Source organism: Lachnellula hyalina (genome assembly GCF_007821495.1).
Source record: "Lachnellula hyalina strain CBS 185.66 chromosome Unknown contig00275, whole genome shotgun sequence".
Lineage (NCBI taxonomy): Eukaryota > Fungi > Ascomycota > Leotiomycetes > Helotiales > Lachnaceae > Lachnellula > Lachnellula hyalina.
In genome coordinates, this window is record NW_022157389.1 from 1 (window position 1) to 23893 (window position 23893).

A 23893-nucleotide genomic window follows, 5' to 3' on the forward strand; every position below is an offset into this window, starting at 1 on the left:
GATAAGTGGGATATGGGGGCGCTGGGGAAGTGGTGGGCTGGTGCACCGCGGGGGAGGGCGGGGTATGGGACGGTGGGGCTGGAGAGGTTGGAGCGCGTTGAGGGGGATCTGGGGGTGCGGGCCGTGGATTGGGAGGGCTTTTTGGGGAGGAGGGGCTGGATGCGTAAGAGTGCGGGCGCGGGTAAAGGGACGCGGCGTGTTAGAGGGGGTGGATGTGGCAGTGGTAGTAGTGGTAGTAGTAGTAGTGGTATTAGTACGCAGAGCAATTCTACTGCAGCTAGATCATAGGCTATGCTAATAAAATAAACTAAATTCTGTTCTTTGAGTGAAGAATTATGTCAAGTAACTACGACTCATATTGTTATACACCTAGGTAGGTATCTCTAGCTGCCTTTTAATATACCATCAAAACCTAACCTGGCATTCAAGTCTACGTACCTTATTGTAAAAGTAGAAGTCTTATATTGTGTCTGACAAGGTGCACGCACAAGCTGAAAAAACCTCTGTTTCGTACCTGCTAAGCCTGATCCAATGCGAGACTTGACGCAAGGGAAGCTCAGATGGGGTATCTTCAAGTTGAACATAATTGCAACTATCAGCGCAACATTATCTATCAATTGTAAATATCAACGCTGATAAATGGGGGAATCACTACGGATATGAAGCAGTCTGCATGCTTCTTCCTTAACTGAGATAGATGTGACCGGTGTAATGAAACCATGGTGCCTATAATACAGGGTCTCTTGAAACTAATATCGGTCTAGTGGACGATTGATTAATTTTACTTGACGGTGATTTCGGAAAGAAAGGGGGGTGTGACACGTGACACGTTAACAGATCACAGCCTTCACCAGCCAGCCAAAAACCCCTAGGTATGTCATCTGCTTTGATACGGTAGCTAAGAGATATCGTGCTAAGAAAAAAAAGTCGGAAAACATTATTGTCATGCTCTGGCAGGAAACAAGAACCCTAATACACTTTCTACCTACCTAGACTCTTAGAACTAATAACTCATAGTTCGATAGAGCGGTTTCACACGAGTAGACGAAACAGGCTGCTGTTTCTTCTGGATGAAGTATTGCAAGGTATAGGGTACTGGCAAGGTAGGTAGTTACCGTACGAATATAGGGCATTGTAATATAACGTCACGTTAATAAACATGTGAACGCTGCATGAGATGAACCAATAGCATTTGACCATCTGACGTGAACTGCGCTCGAATATCGTAGTTGTCTATCGTTGTCTAATAGATACTGTACCGTAATCTGACTTTCCTATTTTTAGTGAAGCGGCGTAGGTAATCCTGGAATTACCCGATTCGGACATTGGTTTAACCCTTTTCGGTCGCCGTCGGATTTTGTGTTACTCACTACCGTACCTCAACAGCTAAGGCATTTCTATATAATACAAGTATTCAAAGAACTTTGTAATAAATAAATAAACGCCTCACTGATAGATAAACGATCCAAAGCCAAAAGTTTTATACAATGTGTCCAACTCAAAGCACAATCTTTTTAACCGCAGAAGAGACGGAGCGTATACGAAATACGTTTAAAAGTCGACTGCAAAGATGTAAAGATCTTGCAGGCCAGCCACGAGTTTCTGGAGATTCAAAGGCGAGTATGAGTCAAGTGGCAGCCGTGTCCTTCATGGCAGATATCACCACCACGCAGAGACAGGACAACATTGTAGCTTTTGCCGTCGGGTCTCCGTATCCTCCATGCACGCTCTTGCTCCGTGACTTGCAGCCTATACAGTTATGCGATCTTCGAATGGATACCCATCATCGCAGTCGCGTTCTCTCTGTTCGTCGAGTAGCTCCTGTGGTTAAAGTCGTGGCATTTTCATGGACTGTTGTGCAGGATCCTTTTGGGGAAACGGAACGCTTGGAGATCTCGCTGCATAAGTTGAGATATGGGGATGATGTCTTGGAGTCGGGGTCTGTTTTTGAGATCAAAGAGCCTTACTTTACCCTCAGCGATGAGGGGCATCCTACACTTCGAGTTGATCATCCGTCGGACATCATGCAGTCGTCTTCTGCCTTTGTAACACCCCAGGATATTGAAGCGTCCACAACCAAAACAGCCCAGATGTACAAGGAGGAAGGAAACGCAGCTCTCAAGAATCAAGAGCTTCCACGTGCCCATGCAAACTATACCCAAGGTCTGCATCTCGTTACAACAGATGGTAGTGCACAGGAAGACTTCGCATACGATCTTTTCCGGAACCGCGCCCATGTAAATCTCGCCCTGCATCGTTTCGACGCGGCAAAGACAGACGCACTTGCGTCTCTCACCGGCCGCGAAGACAAGAAAGCTCTCGATAGCAAAGCTTATTTCCGGGCCGGATGCGCAGCACATGGAATGGGCGAATTCCATGAAGCAAGACGCTATTTCCAGGAACAGCAACGGCTTGCTCCTTATGACAAGCTCGCCGCAGCTAGTGTGAAGGAAATGGAATCGCGTCTCCGCGAACAAGCGACTGGTGCATACAGCTTCAAGAAGATCAAGGCCAGCCTCCTAAATGGTCGTCCACGTGTTGCCGCAGCAGACTTTACCAGTAATGTCGGGATTGGAGAGAGCTGTAGAGGGCGTGGCTTGTTCGCGAAGCAGCGCATGGATCCGGGTGAAATTATCATGGTTGAGAAGGCATTTTGCGTGGTGTTGGGAAACGAAGAAAAGGCTTTAACAGCTATGACATACGATGTTCGCGACGACAGAATCAGGGTCACCCCCGCCGGTCTATGCAGAGCCATTGCGCAAAAGCTTCAGGACAACCCGTCGCTGGTTGAAAAAGTCACGGACCTCTATAGCGACTATCCAGGATTGGGCAAGCAGCTCATCATCAGAGACGCCCGCCCAGTTATCGATATCTTCCAAATCCACGACATTGTGGCCCGGAACGCTTTTGCCATTGGACCCGCGTACCCTGACGATCATCGTGGCAAACATGCGGAGAATAATAATATGCATGAGAGTACGGGACTTTGGATCACGGCTTCGTACCTGAATCACTCGTGTGTCCCGAATGGGAAAAGAGAGATGTTGGGCGATCTCATGGTACTGCGAGCTACGCAGCCAATCAACGCACGTGAGGAAATCACGCATAGCTATGACGGGTCCAGTGATATCGAAGCAAGGTCTGCAGCATTGCTGAAAACCTGGGGGTTTGCATGTAGCTGCGCGCTCTGCGTTGTGGAAAGAGCAGAGACGCCGGCTGTGCGAAAGAAACGACAGCAGCTGGAAAATGAAGCCAGTGCTTTTATAGAGAGAAATGATGTGATTGGGGCCAAGAGGATTTCTATTGTGAAAGCGAGGCGTCTTGCTCGAGCTATCGATGATACTTATAATGAGGGATATAAGGGCCTGCCTCGTTCGGCTTGTCAAGGTATTCAGGATTGGCTCGCGGAAGCTACGATTAGGTAATATCTTGTATAAAACTGCTCTGAAGCGATACTGGACTGAAATTTCCAAGTCCATTGTACTATATCGTGTCACGTGCCCACCCCCCCTTTTCTCTGAAATCCTGATCAAGTAATACGATCAATCGTCTGCTGGTCTCAAAGCTAGCTTTTTGTAAAGTAAAGCGGATGGTAATAAAGGTGAGTTTATCTTTGCTGCAACAATTGTTCTTCTTAATACTTATCCGTGAGTACAAATGTAGTAATGTAGTGGAGCTAAACCCAAAAGTAAAGGAAGCCAAGGGCTAGAGAGTTTGGTAGAAGTGACACTTCAGGAGATAAGTCGATTGATACCGAATAAAAAAAGCTCAGAAACTTAATATGATCTGACAGGATAATGCCTCGTCATCCGAGAATGAAAAGCAGACCGTCGAAAGCACCAAAGTTGCCGAGAAACTTTGTCTGGTCGTATCTTCGCGGTTAGAAGAAGCGTTTGAAGCAGCATTCATATGCTGCCCCATTTATCAGCTCATGAGATAGTTGCTGGGTAAGTGTATGGACTTCTACCGGACTTGTAGCATTTTAAGGTTCATTCATATGGCCACAGTTTTTGATCTGGTGTGGTGCCACAAAGCAGTAATAACAATGTAGAACTTGTAAGGAGACCTGCAACCCGTACTAGATAATGATAAAGATGCGGCAATACTGACACCATTCGTATTTCTTGTTTACTACGATTATATTGGCTCAATTGCGGAGTAGTGAAGAAGTACAAATACTGTACCAGTAACCTCAAAGCATTTGGCGGGGAACGAGGGGTGGCGCTGTGGCTGGTGCATTCGCTTCCTAGCCAGGGGTAAAAACGTTAAAAAAGCACCCATAAACTGAATTCACGCACTCGTGACTTCTACGACACATATATTAGACGCGCGTTGTCATCGTATTCACACAACTATTGCCGAGAACAAATAGAGATGCCAAGCCATCCCACAAAGCAAACAGTCGTGTTTCGCGTTTCACATAGCGATTCGCATGATCGGCGGCTACGCTCAGCCACCCGCATCCCTGTCAGCCCCCCCTTTTATATTTAGACATGTAGCCCTGCCATTCCATTCCATTTCAACGTCATCTGGATCTCGGATTACATTCTTTGCTGCGAACTTTGTCGGTACCGTGCTTCATTTCTTCTTTCATTCAGCCGTTTTTGTTTGTTTTTAGTACGATACCCATTCTATTCTTGCGACGATGTTCAATGATAGTATTTGCACTAACGCTCCTGCGTCCACTGCGACGGATGCGGGAATTGCTGGCGCTGGCGTAAGTCTCCCTTCTTAATTGTATGCGTTTAAACTTCCGAGAACTTGATAGCTAATCTTGTCTTATTGGGAATTTAGGTCCTACTTTCCTTTATCATCACGGCTTTCGTATCCTTGCTTCTATCCGCTATCATAATCCTGCACGAAGCGCGGCGGAAATCCGAGGCCAAGATACTAAGGAAATTGTTGTTGAGTTTTAGTGATCAACAGGTCTTGACGGGCATTGGGATCCAGAGGTATGACATGTATCTTCAGGGGGTGTAATATGAAGAAGAGGTATTTGTATCTTGGAAAAGCAGTTTGCTGACTTAAATTGAATATAGTATCGCACTGGCCAAAATGGGAACGATGGTTCCATACCACTTCTTCCTGGTATGGATGCTTAGTCTCCTGAGTACGGCAACACATGTTGGAACCCTGCTAGCTCTCGTCGCTGATTTCAAGAGGGATTGGGTCGTAAGCCAGCCCTGATATATGCGGATGTTATTTCAAGGTTACAATGGCTTACAATTTCACATAGCTCCGCTGGCTCCGCCAATTCTTCATGTTCGTGAACCTCTGCCTCTCGCTCGTCTCGGGCGTTTTCGTCCTCCTATCAGTAAGGAAAAATATGGCCGAATTTCCCCGTTGGACCCTACCAATTGCCTGCGTCTGGCCACTCTCTACAACCACCGCGCCGTCCAACGCCCCAATATCAATCGCTGGCACCATTGCTGTCATGACTGGGCAGGTGATTTTTTTTGTGGTTGGGGTGTGGTATTTACATGTCAAGGAACGGAAATGGGTTAAAGTTATACAAATGTTGGGTTTGGTGGTTTTGGTGGGGATAGGTGCTGGTGCTGCTGTCAGGGTCATTTTGCTCAGTCAGGCGTTTGGACATCCGAATGTGCCGTTAAAGGATTCAGGGGAGAGGGATTGGAGTTTTGGACAATTGCTACCATTATTGCTTTTACTCTTACCCTTGGTCAGTTCGGTGGAGATTCTCAGAGGTGAGTTATACTATACATATTGAGGGGATTGAAACCAAGTATGCTAATACCTTCTTTTAGGAGAGATGAAGATCCCGTCACCGATGGTGGATGATTGTATTCCACTGGTTGATCAGAACGACAAACAAGGCGTGAGAACCTCGTTCCAGCCTAATCCGTTTTGGGGTTCGCAAGTTAGTCGTTTTAGCAAGTACTAAGTAATACCTGGCCAATATAAACATGGTTTCAGCAATTTCATTACTCACGTTATATGGATAGGTGACGTTTATTACAGCTTTAGGTCAAGATCAGGTGTTCGAAAGATTGGTGTTTCGCGGGGTTCAAAAAGTGGCACTTGCCATCAAATGTGTTCTCGGCCTGGCACGCTGAAAGTCGGCTTCGCTTCTTCTGGTCAGGAGGAACGCTTGTGCCAAAACTGCAAAGGGGAGAAAAGTTTGCTGGATCGACTTAATCAGGACTATTGCTAATGTCTATTGAATAATCATTTGAGTGGATTTTCTATGCTTCTATTGTACAAATGTGGCCAGCCTTGCCTTTTTTCCTTTGGCCCTAGTTGGGTTCATCCGGCCTCACAGTGAATAGCGTACTGTGGAATTTAAAAAAGCGGCCCTGCTGATTACAGATTTCAATATGCTACTCAGCTTGGAATCTTCAAACGAGTGCCGAATGGTCTAGCACGAGCCCGATGTCTAGGTATGGTAGAAGGCAACTCAAGGGGCTAGCCCCTTGGATTCTACATTCTTACCCACTTGCGCATCCTCCGCATTCTTAGGCGTAGAATCTTCCTTGTTCTTCTTGACGCTACGCCACTCCATACCAGCAGCACCAAAGATGGAGAGACAAGCCAAAATAAGGGCAACTTGGAAGCAGACACGCAGGGAGTCATTGTAGGCCTCCAGGGCTGCGGTATGATTCTCAGGCGAGATGATATCGAAAAGCCCTGTGACTCCAGCGGTCTGAAGTTGTTTGGGTGTGATGCTAGAGATACCAGCGAGTCGTTTAGCCAGCTGATTGTCTAGGACGTTCTGTCCGACCGAAACGAAGATGGCACCGAAGAGCGTCTGGGCGAAAAGAATAACTGAAATACCGGTAGACACTTCGTTACGTGGTAAAACTGTCTGGGCAGCCATATTGGGAGCCTGGCTAGACGAACCCACCCCGTAGCCGTACAGGATCTGGTAACCGACCCATTGGCCCACCGCCGTGTGGATGCCAAGTGTGGTGAGCAGACCTGCACCAACTGATGTGATACAGATGCCGAAGATCAAGAAGGGCACGTAATAACCAATGCGGGAGGTTAGTATGCCGGTGAGAATGGACGCAAAGACGAGGGCGAGCACCATGGGTAGAATATGGATGCCGCTTTGCACGGCGGAGTTGCCATCGATGGCTTGGAACCATACGGGAAGGTAGTAAACTAGTATGATGGCATCAGTACGCCATTCTTCATCCAAAAGGGAACAGTTGGGGCTTACTAAAGAGCGTCTGATGCGCCCCAGCACAACAGCTCACCCAGAAGCCACTAGCAATGCTGCGCTGCATGAAAATACGCGGCGGCACAGTTGCTTGATCCGGCTTCCAGCACTGGATCAAGACGAAGGCAATCAGAAGTACAAAAGAGAGCACAAGTAATGCGATGATGCGTCCATTTCTCCACTGATTGCAGTTAATTTCACTGATTTGAGATAGGAAGGAGACTGGGGGAGGAACTATAGAATGGAAACTTACTGTATACATGGTGCCACCCCATTGTAAGGCTAGGCAGAGACAGACGACTCCGGGTACAAGGGCAAGCAAGCCCAGAGCGTTCAGTTGCCGTAGCTTGTCTTTGAAAGGAATCTTGGTTTCTGGGCGGTCGGGGATGTGTAGGAGGAAGAAGACGAACACTATAACCACGCCTCCTAGGGGAAGATTGATGTAGAAGCACCATCTCCAAGTCACGCTTGTAGTGAAAGCACCACCTACCAGCGGTCCGAGCACTGAAGCAATTCCAAATATGGCCCCAAAGAACCCTTGGTACTGAGGCCGCTTATGGAGCGGAACAGCGAAGACAATAATGACGATCTAGTGCAGGATAGTGTTAGCAAATGAATGAAGAAGACGAAGCAGTGTGAAGGAGGTGTCGAGAGATGATCCATAGCAAAAAGAAGGGAAAACGTACAATGCCAGACTGAACACCTCCAGCTCCCAGACCGGCAATGGCCCTACCGATAATGAAAGCGATTGAGTTCGGTGCCGCACCGCAGATAGCTGAGCCCACTTCAAAGAGTACGACAGCTGTCAGAAAGGTGGCTTTGATGTTGAAGATGGTATATATTTTTCCAAACACTAGCAGACACGCGCAGTTGGCGAGCAGATAAGCCGTCCCATACCAGCCTATATCATTCGCTGCGTGGAATTCGTTGGTGATCTGGGGTATGGCGGTTGAGATGATGAGTTTATCCTACCACCGAAGCGGGTCAGCTTGAATGTACGGTAGGTAGACATGATAATAGCTTATGTTTGCTATTTGAACTTACCAAGGACACGAGAAACATGCCAACGAAGATGGAGATCATCAATAGTGCGAGCTTAAGACCAGAGGGGTAGACATGGTCGCTTTGGATAGGCTTGAGGTCCTGCTCCTTGGCCTTTGTATCGCTGGTTATGAGGGGAGGTGGAGGATTTCTGTCTTCCTGTGGAACGCTTTCTTTCTTTTCTAACGACATGGAGAGGAATGAGCGTAGTGGTGATGGTTTAATGCAGAGTTAGAAATTGGCGACACTTAAGGAGAGTTGATGTACGAGGGTAATTAATGAGAAATCCTGATACTTCTGATAATCACCTGTCGGGTAAGAACATGTCGCCTTTAATAAGCATTGAGAAGATTATATTCCGTGGCTTATATGTGGTTGAGATTCGCATATAGAGAAGGGGCATGGTGTACGAAAGGGGCTAGACTCGGATGGTCGGGACACACTATCCCCAACTTGTAAATGACCAAACTCGGATATAACAGCACATTGTGATCCGAAAACAAGTAAATGACCACTGCTTCTTAACGGCCATTTTAGGTAGAGTATGAGATGAGCAGAAACGAATGATAAGCATGGCGGAGCTAGATTTGCCAATACGCCGCATGCATGTCAACGCTTTGCTGACCTACCTGAGGTATTCATAACTATCCGCGTAGCAACCTCGTAAGAAGACGGATCAAGTGATAACCAGTGAACAATTGGTGTTAGGGTATGATTGAACTATCTGGGATGTAGTGAAGTATTGGTAATGTAAATAGGGCCATAGAAAGAGCCCAAGTTTGTATAATATTATTTACGGCTGACTAATTGTTTACTTCCTATAGTCACGTGGTAAGCATTGCTGCATTTCATTACTAAGTAGAAACTAAAAGTGCTAGAGAACGCCCCGTACTAGTGTAATCCATAATCATCGTCCCATACATCTACTATAGGCCTAAACCTGAGGTCAGCACAGACGTTATGCACGTGTAATTTGCAACTTTGACCAGGCCCGACTTTTGTCTCTTTTTTTCACTCCTGATTCTCAATCTTCAACCTGAGGGTTTCAGTCATAAACTATGTATCCGTTCAAAACTAGAAATACTCTGTTTGCATTAAGTGCAAAGCTGTTCTGGACCTTGACTATCTGTATCAACCACTAGCTGCACGTATGACTCCGCATCACAAGCTTCTTCTGTAGGCGCTTTCACCTATATCTACGCATATTACTGACTTTTCCCTAGCTACCCCACTAAATCAGTGTAGTCTAGGGTTTGAAATGAGATAAAAGATAAAAGATAAAGTAGTTAATTATTCCGAATCAATAACAGACCTTCCTTAATGACATCCGAATACCACGTGACCGGACTAAGTTGATGATTAATTTGTTAGTCACAATAGAGATATACATGCTCTTTCGTGCTTCTAACGCTCCCAACCAATTGTCTGCGCTTCCGTATGTAACAATTCCAGAACCTACAATCCATCCATTACATCTCTCAGATGTTTTCGATATTTGACACCAGTCCAGCTGTTCTAGGCCCAGGGCCCACCGAAGGCGCATCTCAAGCTCAAACCCCACCAGTCAAGCCAAGTCGTCGCAGAGACAAGGCGCAGTTATCCTGCACGATCTGCAGACAGAAAAAGTAATAATGGACTCTTGAAACAGACTCAACTTATACTTACATCTGCATAGATTGAAATGCGATCGCGTGAAACCATGTCTCAACTGCACTAAGCGTGGACAGCCCGAACTGTGTGACTTCATTAAGCACGAGTCCTCGCATAGTCATCCTACGAGGCAACAAGGTACAACAAACTTCCAATTGCAAAACCGAGTTCGGCAGTTAGAGGATATGGTAACGACTTTGTTAAACAGCCAGAATGCCCCCAACCTAGACCATAATGTACTCGCTGCAGCGAAACCACCGTCCGTTACTAGTACGGCAAATGGGATCACGGATGGCGGCTTCACTCAATCTGCAGCGCCGTCACCTGCTGACCAGATAAATGCTAACTTTCCAGAAGCTTTGGCAGGGAGATTTACCAGAGCAAGAGATCAAGTAAATTTTGTGGGTAGCGAACATTGGGAAGCAATACTCGACGACATTGCAGACTTGAAAATTGACTTGGAGGATCCTGCTGCCGCATCTGAAATGCCGGATTCCAGACCACAGATTCTATTTGGTCGCAATCATGCATCAAGAACGGAAATTATGTCCTCAATCCCCCCAAGGTCGGTCTGTGACGTGCTGATCTCGCGCTGGTTCAGGTAAGCCAATGGGGTCGGATGATTCTTTTCTCCTTTGAGCACCTCAGCAATGATTGGCTGTTAAGTTGTATTTTGAGTCTTTATCCTCGAAATGTAATCCTTGCCCCAAATTACACAAGGCAATGCTAATTCCGATGTCTCGACATTTAGAACCATGGACATGGCTCCCTGTAAGCTCACTGTGCACCTAGCCGGTCTTTTAGACGTACTAAAAGCAGCATAGTGGTCGTACATATGCCTACGTTTATGAAAGAGGTACGTAGATTGAATACCTGAAGGACGAGAAGAAATTGGCCAACGGTTTTAATTGTAGTATAACCAAATGTTCAAAGAGCCCAACGAAACGCCGCTAATGTGGATTGGACTCCTATTTTCCATTCTTGGCCTGGCTTCCTACTTCTACGCCATAGCAGAGGAAGAATTGCATAGTATGCCTCAGCCATTTACTTCCATGTGGGAAATGAGTACCCATTATCGCGACAGGACTGCCCAATGCCTTGTAGAGGTGAACTATCTCCGGCCGAGACGATATACCGTAGATGCTTTGTGTTTCTACTACGCTCTTGATCTGTTCCATAATAGAGATTCGGATTTTGGAGCTTATGTCGTCCTTGGAATTATCGTTAGGGTAGCTATGCGACTCGGATATCATCGTGATGCAAGCCATGTAAGTTGTTGATTATTTTCCTTCTTTGCTACTATGGCATATTGCACCCTACGGGCATGTCTCTAGGTCAGAAATGTCAAGGCTCTTAGACCATTGCCTTATATCACACAAGCATACCAGAAGAAGTAACGCTAACCCCCGTCCTTGGCTAGTATCCATCCATATCGCCATTCGACGGGGAAATGAGACGGAGAATATGGTCCATGGTATTCCAACTGGATATCCTGACCTCAGCATACATCGGCCTTCCCCGAATGATCCGCGAGGGCGAAACCGACACCGTAGAGCCTAAAAATCTCCTCGACACCGATTTCGACGAAAGCATGATCACGCTCCCGCACCCACGGCCCAGCACCGAAGCGACCCCCGTCGCATATTCCATATTCAAAGTCCGCCTACTCCGCCAATCTGGCTTAATAACTGACCAAATAAATGCCATCACGCCTATTTCCTACGACTCGGTACTGCGCCTCGATTCCCGACTCCTCGAAATACACGCTGCGCTCCCTCCATACCTGACCATGAAATCTCTCAGCCAGTCCATCACCGACGATGCGCTTGTGATTCTGCGGAGGTACACGCTCGAGGTAACTTTCCAGAAGAGCCGGTGCGTGTTACATCGCAAATACCTCGTCCCGGGCAAATCCGACCCTCGATTCCGGTATTCGAGAACTGCCTCTGTCGATGCTGCGATGCGCCTGCTGGATGTGCAGCGTACGTTTGACGAGGGTAGTCAACCTGGCGGCCAGTTGTGTGGTGAGAGGTGGAGGAGGGCTGCGCTTATTAACCAGGATTACGTAGTTGCGGCCATGGTATTGTGTCTAGATCTTGCCTGGGGCAGGAGGATGGACAGCCGTCGGATTTCAGAACATGAAGATGAGACTGAAACGATATGGCCGAGGAGTAAAATGCTGCAGGCGTTAAGAGTAAGCTACGAGATCTGGTGTAAGGCGAGAACGGTATCAGCGCTCGCCGTAAAAGCCACCGAGGCTTTGAAAGTCATGTTGAAAGATCTCGAATCCACCGATTCAGTAGCTATCGAATCTAAACCGTCACCATCGGTTTCTAATCCAGCAACTGTGCATAATAATCATCAACATGGTCTGTCTCCTCCCCTATCCTCACTCACGAAGTTAATTAACCCCTCTCCCCAAGATGCACCATCATCCAACTCCGCTCCTCTCCCTCCATCCACCCCATACACAGGAATGAATTCCTTCTCTTTCGCAGGAGTGACAGACGAAGACATAAATTTCGACTGGGTAAGCATGCATAAAAACACCCAGCAACTTGTTCTAGACAAACATGTGTTAATTACTCTGCAGGAACTGTGGGATACCCAGTTTCAAACCACGCCCATGGCAATGGCGGGGGATGATTTCGGGACTTCGACTTTTCACTAGCATTTCCTTCCCTACGCAACGTACGTATTTAGAACGGGAATCGGCTTCCGAGCGACTGGTAGAGGGGAAGTGCTGGTATTTCTACGGAAGTAATGTGGTTTTCGAGGGCCTTCATCACTTATCAGGATTAGGCACTTGCCGAGAAAAATATAGTCCTCAAATACATGCTGGGTGTCGAACGAAGAAAGAGATTGCTTTGTAAGCCAAGGCATAGAATTCCGGCGTCTTGTGTCTGATAACATTTTGTTTCTATTATTGTTCTATTCTATGCTATACTCAAGTTGATATTGATATTCTTTCGCTCATTAACAAGGACCCACCACCTACTTGCGCTCCTATACTGGTTTCTCCTTGAACTCCCGTTGCGCCTCCAACGCCTTAGCCAGCAGCTCCGGATACCAACGAGCGCCAACGTCCTGATGGCTCGTAATCCTCGAGATAAACACAGCCTCCCTCACACTCTCCGAATCCCCAAACATCTTATCGAACGTCGCCTCAGCCTCACTGCGCACCTTCTCGTCCTTCACCAAGTCCTTGATATGCTGCGGGATCTTCAAAGAAGCATCTGCGCCGTCCAAATCAGTGCGAATGCCCTGGAATACCGGAAAGGAATATCGTGGTCCGAGGGATGTGCCGTCGGCAGCAAGGAAGTTCTTGGCCGATAGGTTGACGCGGTGGGTTGTCGCAGTGCAAACTCCACCCGTGAGAGCCTGCAGCGAGCGTCCTATGTTTACGACTAGGCTACCGGGAATGGGAGCTGCTTGTATCCAGTCGCCGTGTTTGTTCTGTATTTCCAGCCCCGCGTGGGATGTTGCTTGGAGGAGAAAAGTGAGGAAAGATCCATCTTTGTGAGCACCCACACCCTGAATACCGGTTTCTGGAATAGGAGTGTCGAGAGGTGGTACAGGATACTTGACAAGCTTGAGTTTATTGTGCTGGGGGTTTTCGAAGAACCGTTCAAAGGAGTTGGCGGGCATGTCGAGTGCTTCGGCGATAAGGCGGCTGAAAAAGATGGCGAAGGTAGCGATTTCTTCTAGGTAGCTTTCTACTGCGGTCCTGAACCCTTTGATTACGGATTCATCGGGCCACTATTCCTTCGTTAGTCTTGAGGTTGGCCAAGACTTAGTGCGGCAAATACCTGATTTGGACCTCTCAAATTCCTGTGCGGTGGCTCTTCAGGTCCCGGTGCTGAAACTTCTGTTGCAAACTCCAAGTTTATATAATTAGCATTTGATTTGTTACGAAAAGAATGTACTCACATCATATTGCTCTCGATAATCAGATTTCATTGCTGTAATCTCAGCGCCCAGTCTGGCATAGCCCAAGAAATGCTTGCTATTCGCCATCTCGATTTTCAGTTTCTCCTCCAGGGGCAGTTCCAAAGCCTCGATCCCCTTGGTGATTAGATTTTGCTGAGTTAGGGGCGAGATTGATGTGTTTTTGATGTACAAGAACCCCACGTCAACAATCGCTGTTCTGAGAGCTTTCAAGAACTCTGGTTTTGTGGCAGGGTCGCTTGTCGACGCAAAGTCTAGCAGGGGAATGTCGTTGAATGCAAGAAGATTCTCCTTTTGTGAGGAGGGAACTTTCTAGGGCGTGTCAGCTTACGAAAGACCCAGATTGTGAGTAGACGGATTTCGATGGTCTTCGCAGTCTTGGAAACACCAGAGACTTCGTGGAGCTGGGAATATGCAATGAGTGGAAATGGCTCACGAAGAGATTAAAAACGACGGTAAAAACGAATTGATTCATCTTCGACGACTAAGAATCGGATCTCACCAATGAATTGATGAAGCTTTCTCGGGCCTCTTGCAAAGCGGGTGCATTCTTGCTGAGCTCGAAATTATGACCTCCACCGGGCAGGATTCTCGCGTCCATCTGGGGAGCATTGGTGAACAAACCGGCGACCCAGTCAAAAGTAGGCTGACCTTCTTTGATACCTTTCCATCCCAATTCATACTCTGCAGCTAGAAACTGTAGAGGGACCTGTAGGATGTTAAAGACACATTGTTGATAGATAAATGCCAAATCTTACCCGAATCCGTGGTGCAATCTCGTTCACAAACCGATTGTACCAGGTTGGATCATACCACTCAGCCATCTCCGACTTCACACCTGCAACTATAAGCGTTCTTTCATATACCAACAGTCTCTAGTTGCTTACCAGGCTCGAATATTGTCAACATCGCGGGGTGTGTAAGAATCGACATGTCAAGATAGTCTAGAGGGCCCATAAACGTCTCTATAGAGTCAGGCGAGGGCTCAAACACAAGTCGAGGATTTCCCGGGTCTGCTTCTATAGCCTTTATAACCACAGCGGGGTGATCTTTGGTAGGGATGATTCCAAGTGCACTGACTCCGATAATCGGGAGTTTCTGGCCTTCGAATGCTGCAAGTGACAGCGAGATTGCTGCTCCAAGAGAGTGGCCGACGAGGATTATTCCATTTTGACCGCTAGTGTGATCATCATATGTTTTCCCAATGAGCGCGGAATAGAGAGGAATGGAATCAATGAGCGGCTGTTTGGATTCTGGCATCGGATTTCCACCATACCCCGGTCTGTTGATATTTAAGACACCAAACCCAGCTTCATTGAAGATCTTCGGTATTCTGGAGCTCGCATCAGTGGGATATCCAGATTAATTATTCCTAAGCGTTTACTGACGAGTATATTTCATTGTCGAAGTACGTGGCATTGGTTCCGCCGCCGTGAATGAGGACAAGCAAGGGTTTGTGATCTCGGACATCTGCCTTTCCCTTGTTGAAGATTCCATGAGCACGCAGACCTGATATTTCAGCCTCAATGATGGTATTCCCAGGTTTCGCCATGGTTGAAGGTGACTCGGGCCAAGAAGGAAGGTGGTTGCATTTCGCAAGTGTAGACGGGCAGGGCAGGACTCGAGATGTGGAGCCTCCACGACCAGGTGGCTCCGGCCACACGTCTTCTGATATAGCGACACCTCCAATCAACACCACACTGCGGGCGAACGCGTGTCATGCATCAACAGCGTGGATTACGCCTTATTTATTGATTATTATTTATTCCATTAACGTCCTGTGCGAGTCTAGGACTATGTAGCGGATTACGCCTTCGGATTGCGTCTTAGTGACCTTATCTCTACACAGATTTCTTATGATGTTTATATAGATCTACTGCCAGTACGAGTAGTTTGCAACAACTATTTCGTCCTTCATGTCCAAGTCAAGCCCCGTCTCGTGTCGCCATCAAATAAGTTCCCTTCATTAGACAGTCTCCTATTCCATTCTATCATTTCTTTACTGGAAAATGCACAATAGATTCAGGAGATACTGGAGATTCATTACCCCCACTTTCGTCGATCTCGACCCTTCTCCTCCCCAGCGTTCCACTCTTTATACCCCGCCTCTCCAGATACGCAATCGCGAGCACCAAAGGCAAAATCAGCGACCCCGTAATAATACTCGCAACATATCCTTTCCTGTAATTTGGCGCATCTGTAACTGGGTAGAAGATCAGCGGCCACCAAGTGACAAACGCGAAGTCGAAGGAGTTCATGAAGCCCGTAGTGATGGCACGCAGTTGGAAGTCGTGCGCTGTGACATCGGCCATCCAGGAATACCACAGGGCTTGCGGCGCGTATGTTGTGCCGAGGAGATAGAAGGCGAAGAATTGGCCACCGACGCCGTTGGGGTCGGCGATGAGGATGGCGCTGCCGATGATAAATGTGATGCCAATGGCGAGAGAACACTGCCAGCGCGATTGGATCTTGTCTGAGATGACCGAGTAGATGATCGTCCCCACAATGGCTGCTGCGTAGACTCCAGTCGGGTATGTATTTTGCTGAATTTGTGTGTAGCCCCGGGATGCCATCCATAAGGGGAAGACGTTGTTCTGCTCCATTTGAATCGCGAGTGAGTAGACTTGAATGTTGTTAGTATCCTCTGACCCTCAGAGGAGTGAGTTTGAAACTCACGCATGAAAATAGTAGGAAGTAGCCAAAATTGCCAGCTGAGCAAGACACGTCTGAAGACAGTTCTATCCCAGGTGAGCTTTTGGGGTTGTCCTAGTCTATTCACTGCATGATCCTTCTCCTCTGTAGTGAGATACCATGCATTCCTGTGAGATGGAAGACCGGGGATAAATATCCAGCCTAAAATCCGCGAATTAGCAATCATCAACTCCATACTGCATCATAGAAGGACTGACCAAAAAGCGCCGTGGGTATGGTAATCACGGACACAATGATGAATATCCAACGCCAAGCAGGTAGACCGTTCTTCCCCGCCAGGGATTTTAGCAAACCAGCTTGAATCCAAGGCCCCGCCATACTCCCCAGATGGCCGAAGCAGACGAAGACCGCAGCTCTAGTACCCAGCTCGGACTTTTTATACCATGACCCATATATGAAATGAGCTCCAACACTAAACAAACATTATTAGAGGCATCATTTCGACAGTCAGACTTAATACATACTATGCAATTGCCGAGAACCCACCCTCAAAACCATTTAGCAGAATAATCTGCCACACATGATTCATCTTGAAAGTAATCAGCGTTAAAATGCTCCACATCACATTCGCCCCCACGAAGACATATTTCGGCGGTGCGATTGTCAGCAGTGAAGTTCCGGGCATCTGGCAAACGGCATAGACGACGAGATATGTGGTGCTTATATAATTAAACTCCTTTCCTTTGAAATGCAAGTCTTCTTTCATCCCGCTGATATAAGCGGATGAATAACTCGATCGGCTAAGCCCGAAGAGAAACCATATCAGAGAGAAGTAAGGGAGAATCGTGAAGTCGAGTTTGATGAGGAGGGACGCGTCTTTGGGGTCGTTGCCCCAGAGAAATGATCTAAGTCTGAGGAGATAGGACGGGGCCATCACTGCGGGTTTGGCCTCGGTGGAACGAGAACTGGATCGAAATCGATTTCTAGCTGTGGGAAGGGGAGGGGATATATAGTTCTTATCTTGAGGTGATAGGGAAGTCGCATGTGACTCCTCAAGCTTGCAGATGTGATCGACAGCAACCATTGCAAAACCAAGCTAGCGATTTCACCATCGCCAACGAAGTATGGGATGAGATCTAGACTGCGTAAACTCTTGTAAAGAAGCTGATTCCCTACTAATAACGAGATGTGTTCTGTGCCTTTTGAGAGATTTATTGTAATCAACAGGTCTACTATGTAGGTAACACCCATAAAGCAATTCTCTAGCAAGTTCGTGACTGAAAGTCGATCGATCTATGGGCCGTCCTATAGCATGCTCTTGTTTGTCGGTTGCTGGCTGAATGGCGCGATGCTAGCAACTGCAGCTCGGTAACCCGCACCCCACTTCCGAACCCTACAAGGCACACAATTTCAACCCTTCTTTATATCCAAGGGTCAAAAGAGGCATTTTGCTAGATTACATGATTCCAATTGAATTGCTATAAAGGGCAACTAACTAGATAACCTTTAAACATCTACGAGTTTTCCACTGCCTGCAGCAGTTTGTGCCTATTCTAGTCATGACGGAGCCAAACCTACCCAAGGACCCCGAGCCTGAGCAGCGCTCCTTCCAATTCGAGACTTCAGGGGTACATGCCGGGTAAGCCCACCATCTAGATTCCATAGTATATAATTCTACTAAATACAAGTTCCAGACTCAATCGATCTGAGAACGGCGTGCAAGATGCACCTATCTATGCATCTACAGTAATCAACTACACACTTACACTCCCGATAAACAGAAATGTGGCATATCTCTAACGTATTTCCAGTCTTTCGTTTTCGACAACAGTGCTCATGGAGCAGCAATATTCGGCATGACAGCTGATGCATTTTGCTACAGCCGTATTGCCAATGTACACTCCCTCCCTTCCACCGCTTTCTGAATCAAATGCTAATCACCTCAGCCAACCGTCGATGTTTTTGAGACACGCATGGCGGCACTAGAAAACGGAGCAGCAGCGTTGGCGGCAGCGTAGGTCATCCATATATCTGTGCACCATCCCGGCGTCGTTTAACTAAGTTGTCTCAGATCCGGCCAAGCAGCTCTCTTCATGACCATCACAGCGCTGGCACAAGCCGGGGACAACATCGTCATTGCATCACACGCCTGCGATGTGTCGAAAACCATCTTTAAAAATCGACTGCCACCGTTTGGTATAACGGTGCGATTTGTTGAAAGTGGTGACGTTGACTGTATCAGACAGGCTATTGATGGGAATACTAAAGGGGTCTTTGTGGAGAGTATATCGAGTACGGATCTGCTAGTTTCAGATATCTCAACCCTTGCCGTTGTGGCTCACAATGCAGGCGTACCGCTCATAGTGTACCTACTACAGCCTCTTGCTTGCATGTTAATCAGAACTGACAAACACGTAGTGATAACACAGCCGGCGCGGGAGGGTTCCTCCTCCGGCCCCTCGATCACGGCGCAGACATTATCGTAGAATCCGCAGCCGAATGGCTCGGTATCTCTGGCTCGAACGCAGCAGGGGTAATCATCGACAGCGGAAAATTCGACTGGGTCAAAAACCAAGCTCGGTTCCCTCAATTCTTCGAGCAGGCTCCGGGATTTCATGGCCTTAGACTGTGGGAGAAGTTTGGGAATTTGGTGTTTATATCCTTTGCTCGCATCGCGGTGCTGCGAGATATGGGTCCGTGTTTGAATCCCTTCGAGGCTTTTCAATTACTAGCGGGTCTAGAAACACTGTCTGTACGCCTTGAGAGAATTTCAAGCAATGCCGCGAAACTGGCAACTTGGTTGGAATCAGATAACAGAGTAGAAGAAGTTCGGTATCCGGGTTTGTGTTCTGGTCTTCTCCCAAAGTGACGATTTTTGCTTGCTAACTCATGAAGGCCTCCAAACCAATCCCTCTTATAATTTGAGCAAAAAGTATTGTCCACGCGGCTATGGCGGACTACTTTCCATCAAATTAAAGAGCGCGAAGGACCTCGTTTGGACAAAGTCTAAAGTTGTTTCTTTCGGTGCAAGGTAAGTGGCGAACACTTCACACTTCAAGCGTCGTAGTATGGGACGAGAATCAAGCTAAGTAGGAAATTTTAGTATCGGGGGAAGCAAGTAAGTCGACTCAAGACTATATTATGAATTAGAGCACGTACTAATCCACGATTTCTTGTTACTAAGAACGATTATTGTCAAAAGGGAGCAACCCCATGAAGATCAGAGGCAAGCAGGATCGATATATGTTTCCATAGGACTCGAGAACATTGTACTTCCTCTAATCCATCCAACTGGAACTATCGTGAGTGCTAATAATGATATAGGATGATATCATCTCAGATTTTAAGGAGGTGTTAGAGAGCGTATAATAGGAATACATCAATCTATTTAGTGTTTAGGGCGTTAAAGTGACAGGTAGAATACAGGCGAGGAGTGGAAAGAAATGATAGATATATGGAGCACGGCTCTATTACTAGTTAAGCAGTTCACGATCAAAGTGTCTCTACCATTGGAATGATTATAAAGGAGCAATAATCTATCGATATTGTACCTCCGGTGAGGTGTGTTTAGAGAACCCTGTACCGCTAAGTGGGTCTGGTCTGGTGAGGCTTACGGAGTAGGGCGCTCGCCAAGTTCAGTTCGGTTCGGGCCGGCACAAGTACAAGCAGTGCAGTCTAAGTCCAAGGCCAAGACCTCCCCAGCAACAACTGTCGAACCTTTCAACCCTACCGCCCGCACCGTCGAACTTCTCTTTGAAGGCCTGGTGGCCTGTTAAGTATACAATGCCTTCGTAGCTGTTGGTCTGTCGCTCCTTGCACTCTTCCAACGCCATTCCAGTCTCTACAAATAAATCGATGAGGCTGTGAGGCTGAATGCGATACGATGTGCACTCTTTTCAATCACACTTCTGTCACTGAATTGTGAGATACTAATACCGTCGATTTGGTCGAGTCAGCAATCAGCAAAATGTCCCAGTGTAATCTCTGCAACAATTTGAGGAAGAAGAGCGAGGACGATGTTCGGTTGGCCTTTGACTTCGTCCCGAGTGAGCTTAACAGGTCAGCAGAAGCAAAATGCCCGGCTTGCAATGTGATTTTGGCTGGGATTTTACAATCCGAGGACGGATGGACACTTGCTGGGGATATCACTCATATATATGTATTCGCACTAGCCAAGAACGAAGACAGTCTATCTTTGGAATTGTATTTCAGAGACGATCGGCCGAAAGTTGTCCTTGAGTTTTATCGCCGCGAAAGAAATGAATTGTTAAGTGAGTGTTTCCATGTATCGGCCCAAGTTTTTTCGGGCGATTGATTCCTGTACGCTGTTCCGATGAGATGACTAAATATATGCGCAGGCTCTGGAAATGTCAATTGGACGGCAATCAAGCCCAAGTCTCCCCTTTCTGGCCATCCTCTGTCACCAACAGGCATGAAATGGTTGGGCACTAGGCTTGATGTCTGCAAGAAAAAACATCTTTCATGTCAATATCACGCAAAACCAAATCTCCCAAAGCGAACGCTGTCCTTCCGTGTCTCTGAAAACGGGAAAGCGGACGTGAAAGTGGTCGAGAACATCTCACAGCCAGGACGCTATATTGCATTGAGTCACTGTTGGGGGTCATCACCACTCTGCGCCCTAGACGGCAAAACAATTTCACAATTCGGGATATCAATACCCTGGAGTCGGCTTCCAAAAACCTTCCAGGACGCAATTCTTTTCAGCGCAAAGCTTGGTGTCAATCATATTTGGATTGATGCCCTCTGTATAGTGCAAGACAACCCTGACGACTGGGAGAGAGAGTCAGCCAAGATGGCCGACATATATCAGAACTCGTTCTTGACTCTCGCTGCCACCGCTTCGAGTAATGGGATGGGTGGCTGTTTTTCCGACGCGAAGACTGATGCTCCATCCGAGCACGAACTTACCGGGTTACAATCTCACATTGGTTTAGATCGCATCGTTGTTCGGACCAAGCTTCAACATTGGACATGGCCACCATCTAAAGTTTCCATGAAGCTCCATCCCTTGCTACAAAGAGGATGGGCATTTCAGGAACGGATACTTTCGCCCCGAGTCCTGCACTTCTGCAAGGACGAGCTAGTTTGGGAGTGCAGAGAGGAAAGCGTTTGTGAATGTGGAAGTCTTCCTGCGCTCTCAGAAACGAAAAAGCAATCGTATCTACCTCGAAATGAAACCGCCCTTCGACGGGCTTTCGGGCGGAAAACTTGGAGACGTGCTTTTGGCAAGATCAAAATCACGATGTTTCGTCGCAACAAAATTTCGCCAAAACAACGGGGGCTATCGCGGATAGCCGCTCTTCTTCCCCGAAAGCACCACTCCCACAACCGTATCGTATATCAAGAAGAAGCGTCCAATGTCACTAATCCAGAGAAGCTAGATGCCGCTGAAAACTGGCACAGAGTCATTGAACAATACTCATCCTTGAGTCTCACAAAGCAGACTGATCGCTTGCCCGCATTGTCCGGTCTCGCCATCCGCTCGTCTCCAGTCCTTGGGGAATATCTTGCCGGTCTTTGGAAACACAGTTTTATATCCGACCTGCTGTGGCGTATCAACAAGTTAGAACATGATATAGTTCGACCTACTGAGTATATTGCTCCTTCGTGGTCTTGGGCCTCAGTCGCTGGGCCTGTCAGCTTTTGGCCCGAGCCCGACACTCGACTCATCGAGGGGACTTCGGGCGAGCGGTTTTGGTACCAGGCACGATCTGCGCTTATAAGAAGAGCAAACGCCTCCAGATTCACCGCTAATGTCAAAGCGAGCCGCTTGAATCCATACGGCAAGGTTTCTTCGGCAACTCTCTATGTGCACGGATATATTCAGCCCGCGAGACTCCAATATGTGTCTACCCGAGTTGGGGGCACATGGGGCAACACCACATCTCTAGTAGAGTCGGTACCACTCAAGTACGAATTAGACTTCATCTTCCCCGAAGAGGGTTACGGCCCTTCAATCGAGCTGCCATTCTTCGCCGACTACGTCCTGCAAGCGAAGGGTCCGCTTCGTATTCCTCACAACGATCAACTGCATTTGCTGTTAATACACCCTTACATCTGCTTGGTTCTAAAATCTCTGGATGAAAACCTGAAGATCTTTCGTAGGATTGGGATTATACGCCAACCAGTGGCATTGGTGTCTGAGTATGGGTTCGACTGGATGAAAAGCTCCGTTGAGAGTGATATTCAGATTTTGTAGGCTCAACTTATTCTCTAGTCTGATCTGAAATCTTGAGTTGGTAGACCCCAGCTTCTCCGCTGGAAAGCATTCAAGTACCAACCAGTACGCTATATACATGGAGAGACTAGGGCAAGGGTTCGATTATATTTTAGCCTCCTAGCCAGACACTTCATCCCAAGTCTGCCGAACACCACCACCATTCACTTTTTACCAAACAACTCCGTTTACGTGCCCAAGGATCTACTTATCTGGTTCCACTTGGAATAGCATATTATATAAATATCTGTTTGGTATGTTGTTATGACTTTGCATTCGTTGCATAATTATCCTTGCAGCTAAGGTAAGCCCCAGTCGACAGAAGTATACAAGCACCTCCAACAAACGCGGCTAAAGCGCGTACGTGAGGCGGAAGACTAGTAGCAGTATGCTGTGTTGATGGATGGGGGAAAGGAACTTCATGTAAGTATACTGTACCTAGCACCCAAACCCGATCTCCGATACTAAGTTCGTTGCGACAGACAACAGCCAGGTTTACGAAAAAATGACGGCATGCGAGGCACATTTTTTACATGACAATATACCATTCATTCACCTACGAGCCGACGATTAATCACTATTTTGCCACCCACCCATGATTTCCTATATATATTAACAATTCTTGTCTACGGAAAATTTATACCCACGTTCGCAGTAGTTAATGCCTACACACTTGTAGATATCACTATAGTAGAAGCTTTTACTTGAGTGCTTTCGTCTCGCAGTTCATGATCAGTCAACGTACTTTATCAATTGGTCGCTACAAATATATGTGCGGTCTAACTGATTTTTCTTTTTCTTCTTCTTCTTCTGAATCCAAAACTAGCTAATAATACATATATATCGGTGTGAAATTGAAGTACCGAGTGAAGTTTAAAAATCTAACCGTGAATCAGATGCTTCTTTTATCACATCATTTGAGCTTCCAGATACGACGGGATGGGATGGGATGGGATGGGATGGTATTAGAACCCGAAATCGTCTCCAAAGCCACCGTCGTCACCGCCATCTCCGCCGAATCCACCGTCGCCATCATCGCCGCTGTCTCCTAGGTCCCCTCCGTCTCCTGGGTCACTACTTCCTGGATCAGTGTCTCCTGGATCAGTAGTTCCAGGGTCAGTGGTTCCAGGGTCAGTGTCTCCTGGATCAGTAGTTCCAGGGTCAGTAGTTCCAGGGTCAGTGGT

General features: G+C 47.2%; 8 protein-coding genes across 8 annotated transcripts; 5 read left to right on the top strand and 3 right to left on the bottom strand.

The window, feature by feature from the left end:
• Positions 1-1487: 1487 nt before the first annotated feature.
• Positions 1488-3425, top strand: LHYA1_G008421 (uncharacterized protein; the record flags this gene model as incomplete). The annotated part of the gene is made up of 2 exons (XM_031153341.1): positions 1488-1711; positions 1793-3425. The coding sequence occupies 2 exons, from the start codon at positions 1488-1490 to the stop codon at positions 3423-3425; spliced, it is 1857 nt and encodes a 618-aa protein (XP_031001177.1).
• Positions 3426-4645: 1220 nt separating this feature from the next.
• Positions 4646-5902, top strand: LHYA1_G008422 (uncharacterized protein; the record flags this gene model as incomplete). Its single annotated transcript, XM_031153342.1, has 5 exons — positions 4646-4717; positions 4795-4952; positions 5040-5172; positions 5237-5705; positions 5766-5902. 5 exons carry the CDS (start codon positions 4646-4648, stop codon positions 5900-5902), a joined length of 969 nt encoding a protein of 322 aa, XP_031001178.1.
• Positions 5903-6415: 513 nt separating this feature from the next.
• aflT_2 (Efflux pump) lies at positions 6416-8413 on the bottom strand (the record flags this gene model as incomplete). Its single annotated transcript, XM_031153343.1, has 5 exons — positions 6416-7122; positions 7181-7361; positions 7434-7769; positions 7867-8148; positions 8225-8413. The coding sequence occupies 5 exons, from the start codon at positions 8411-8413 to the stop codon at positions 6416-6418; spliced, it is 1695 nt and encodes a 564-aa protein (XP_031001176.1).
• A 1290-nt stretch (positions 8414-9703) lies between these two features.
• fsa6_5 (Fusarisetin A cluster transcription factor) lies at positions 9704-12542 on the top strand (the record flags this gene model as incomplete). The annotated part of the gene is made up of 7 exons (XM_031153344.1): positions 9704-9846; positions 9897-10472; positions 10623-10642; positions 10696-10727; positions 10786-11139; positions 11292-12401; positions 12465-12542. The coding sequence occupies 7 exons, from the start codon at positions 9704-9706 to the stop codon at positions 12540-12542; spliced, it is 2313 nt and encodes a 770-aa protein (XP_031001179.1).
• Positions 12543-12877: 335 nt separating this feature from the next.
• Positions 12878-15371, bottom strand: LHYA1_G008425 (putative 2-oxoglutarate-dependent dioxygenase; the record flags this gene model as incomplete). Its single annotated transcript, XM_031153345.1, has 7 exons — positions 12878-13630; positions 13681-13749; positions 13802-14131; positions 14322-14528; positions 14578-14657; positions 14707-15152; positions 15208-15371. 7 exons carry the CDS (start codon positions 15369-15371, stop codon positions 12878-12880), a joined length of 2049 nt encoding a protein of 682 aa, XP_031001175.1.
• Positions 15372-15810: 439 nt separating this feature from the next.
• Positions 15811-17405, bottom strand: liz1_1 (Pantothenate transporter; the record flags this gene model as incomplete). The annotated part of the gene is made up of 4 exons (XM_031153346.1): positions 15811-16442; positions 16496-16672; positions 16729-16943; positions 16996-17405. 4 exons carry the CDS (start codon positions 17403-17405, stop codon positions 15811-15813), a joined length of 1434 nt encoding a protein of 477 aa, XP_031001181.1.
• A 625-nt stretch (positions 17406-18030) lies between these two features.
• FUB7 (Sulfhydrylase FUB7) lies at positions 18031-19840 on the top strand (the record flags this gene model as incomplete). The annotated part of the gene is made up of 10 exons (XM_031153347.1): positions 18031-18110; positions 18166-18217; positions 18283-18366; positions 18418-18485; positions 18543-18836; positions 18890-19311; positions 19367-19502; positions 19575-19589; positions 19656-19740; positions 19796-19840. The coding sequence occupies 10 exons, from the start codon at positions 18031-18033 to the stop codon at positions 19838-19840; spliced, it is 1281 nt and encodes a 426-aa protein (XP_031001182.1).
• A 598-nt stretch (positions 19841-20438) lies between these two features.
• LHYA1_G008428 (uncharacterized protein) lies at positions 20439-22691 on the top strand (the record flags this gene model as incomplete). Its single annotated transcript, XM_031153348.1, has 2 exons — positions 20439-20742; positions 20830-22691. The coding sequence occupies 2 exons, from the start codon at positions 20439-20441 to the stop codon at positions 22689-22691; spliced, it is 2166 nt and encodes a 721-aa protein (XP_031001180.1).
• Between the last annotated feature and the right edge of the window lie 1202 nt (positions 22692-23893).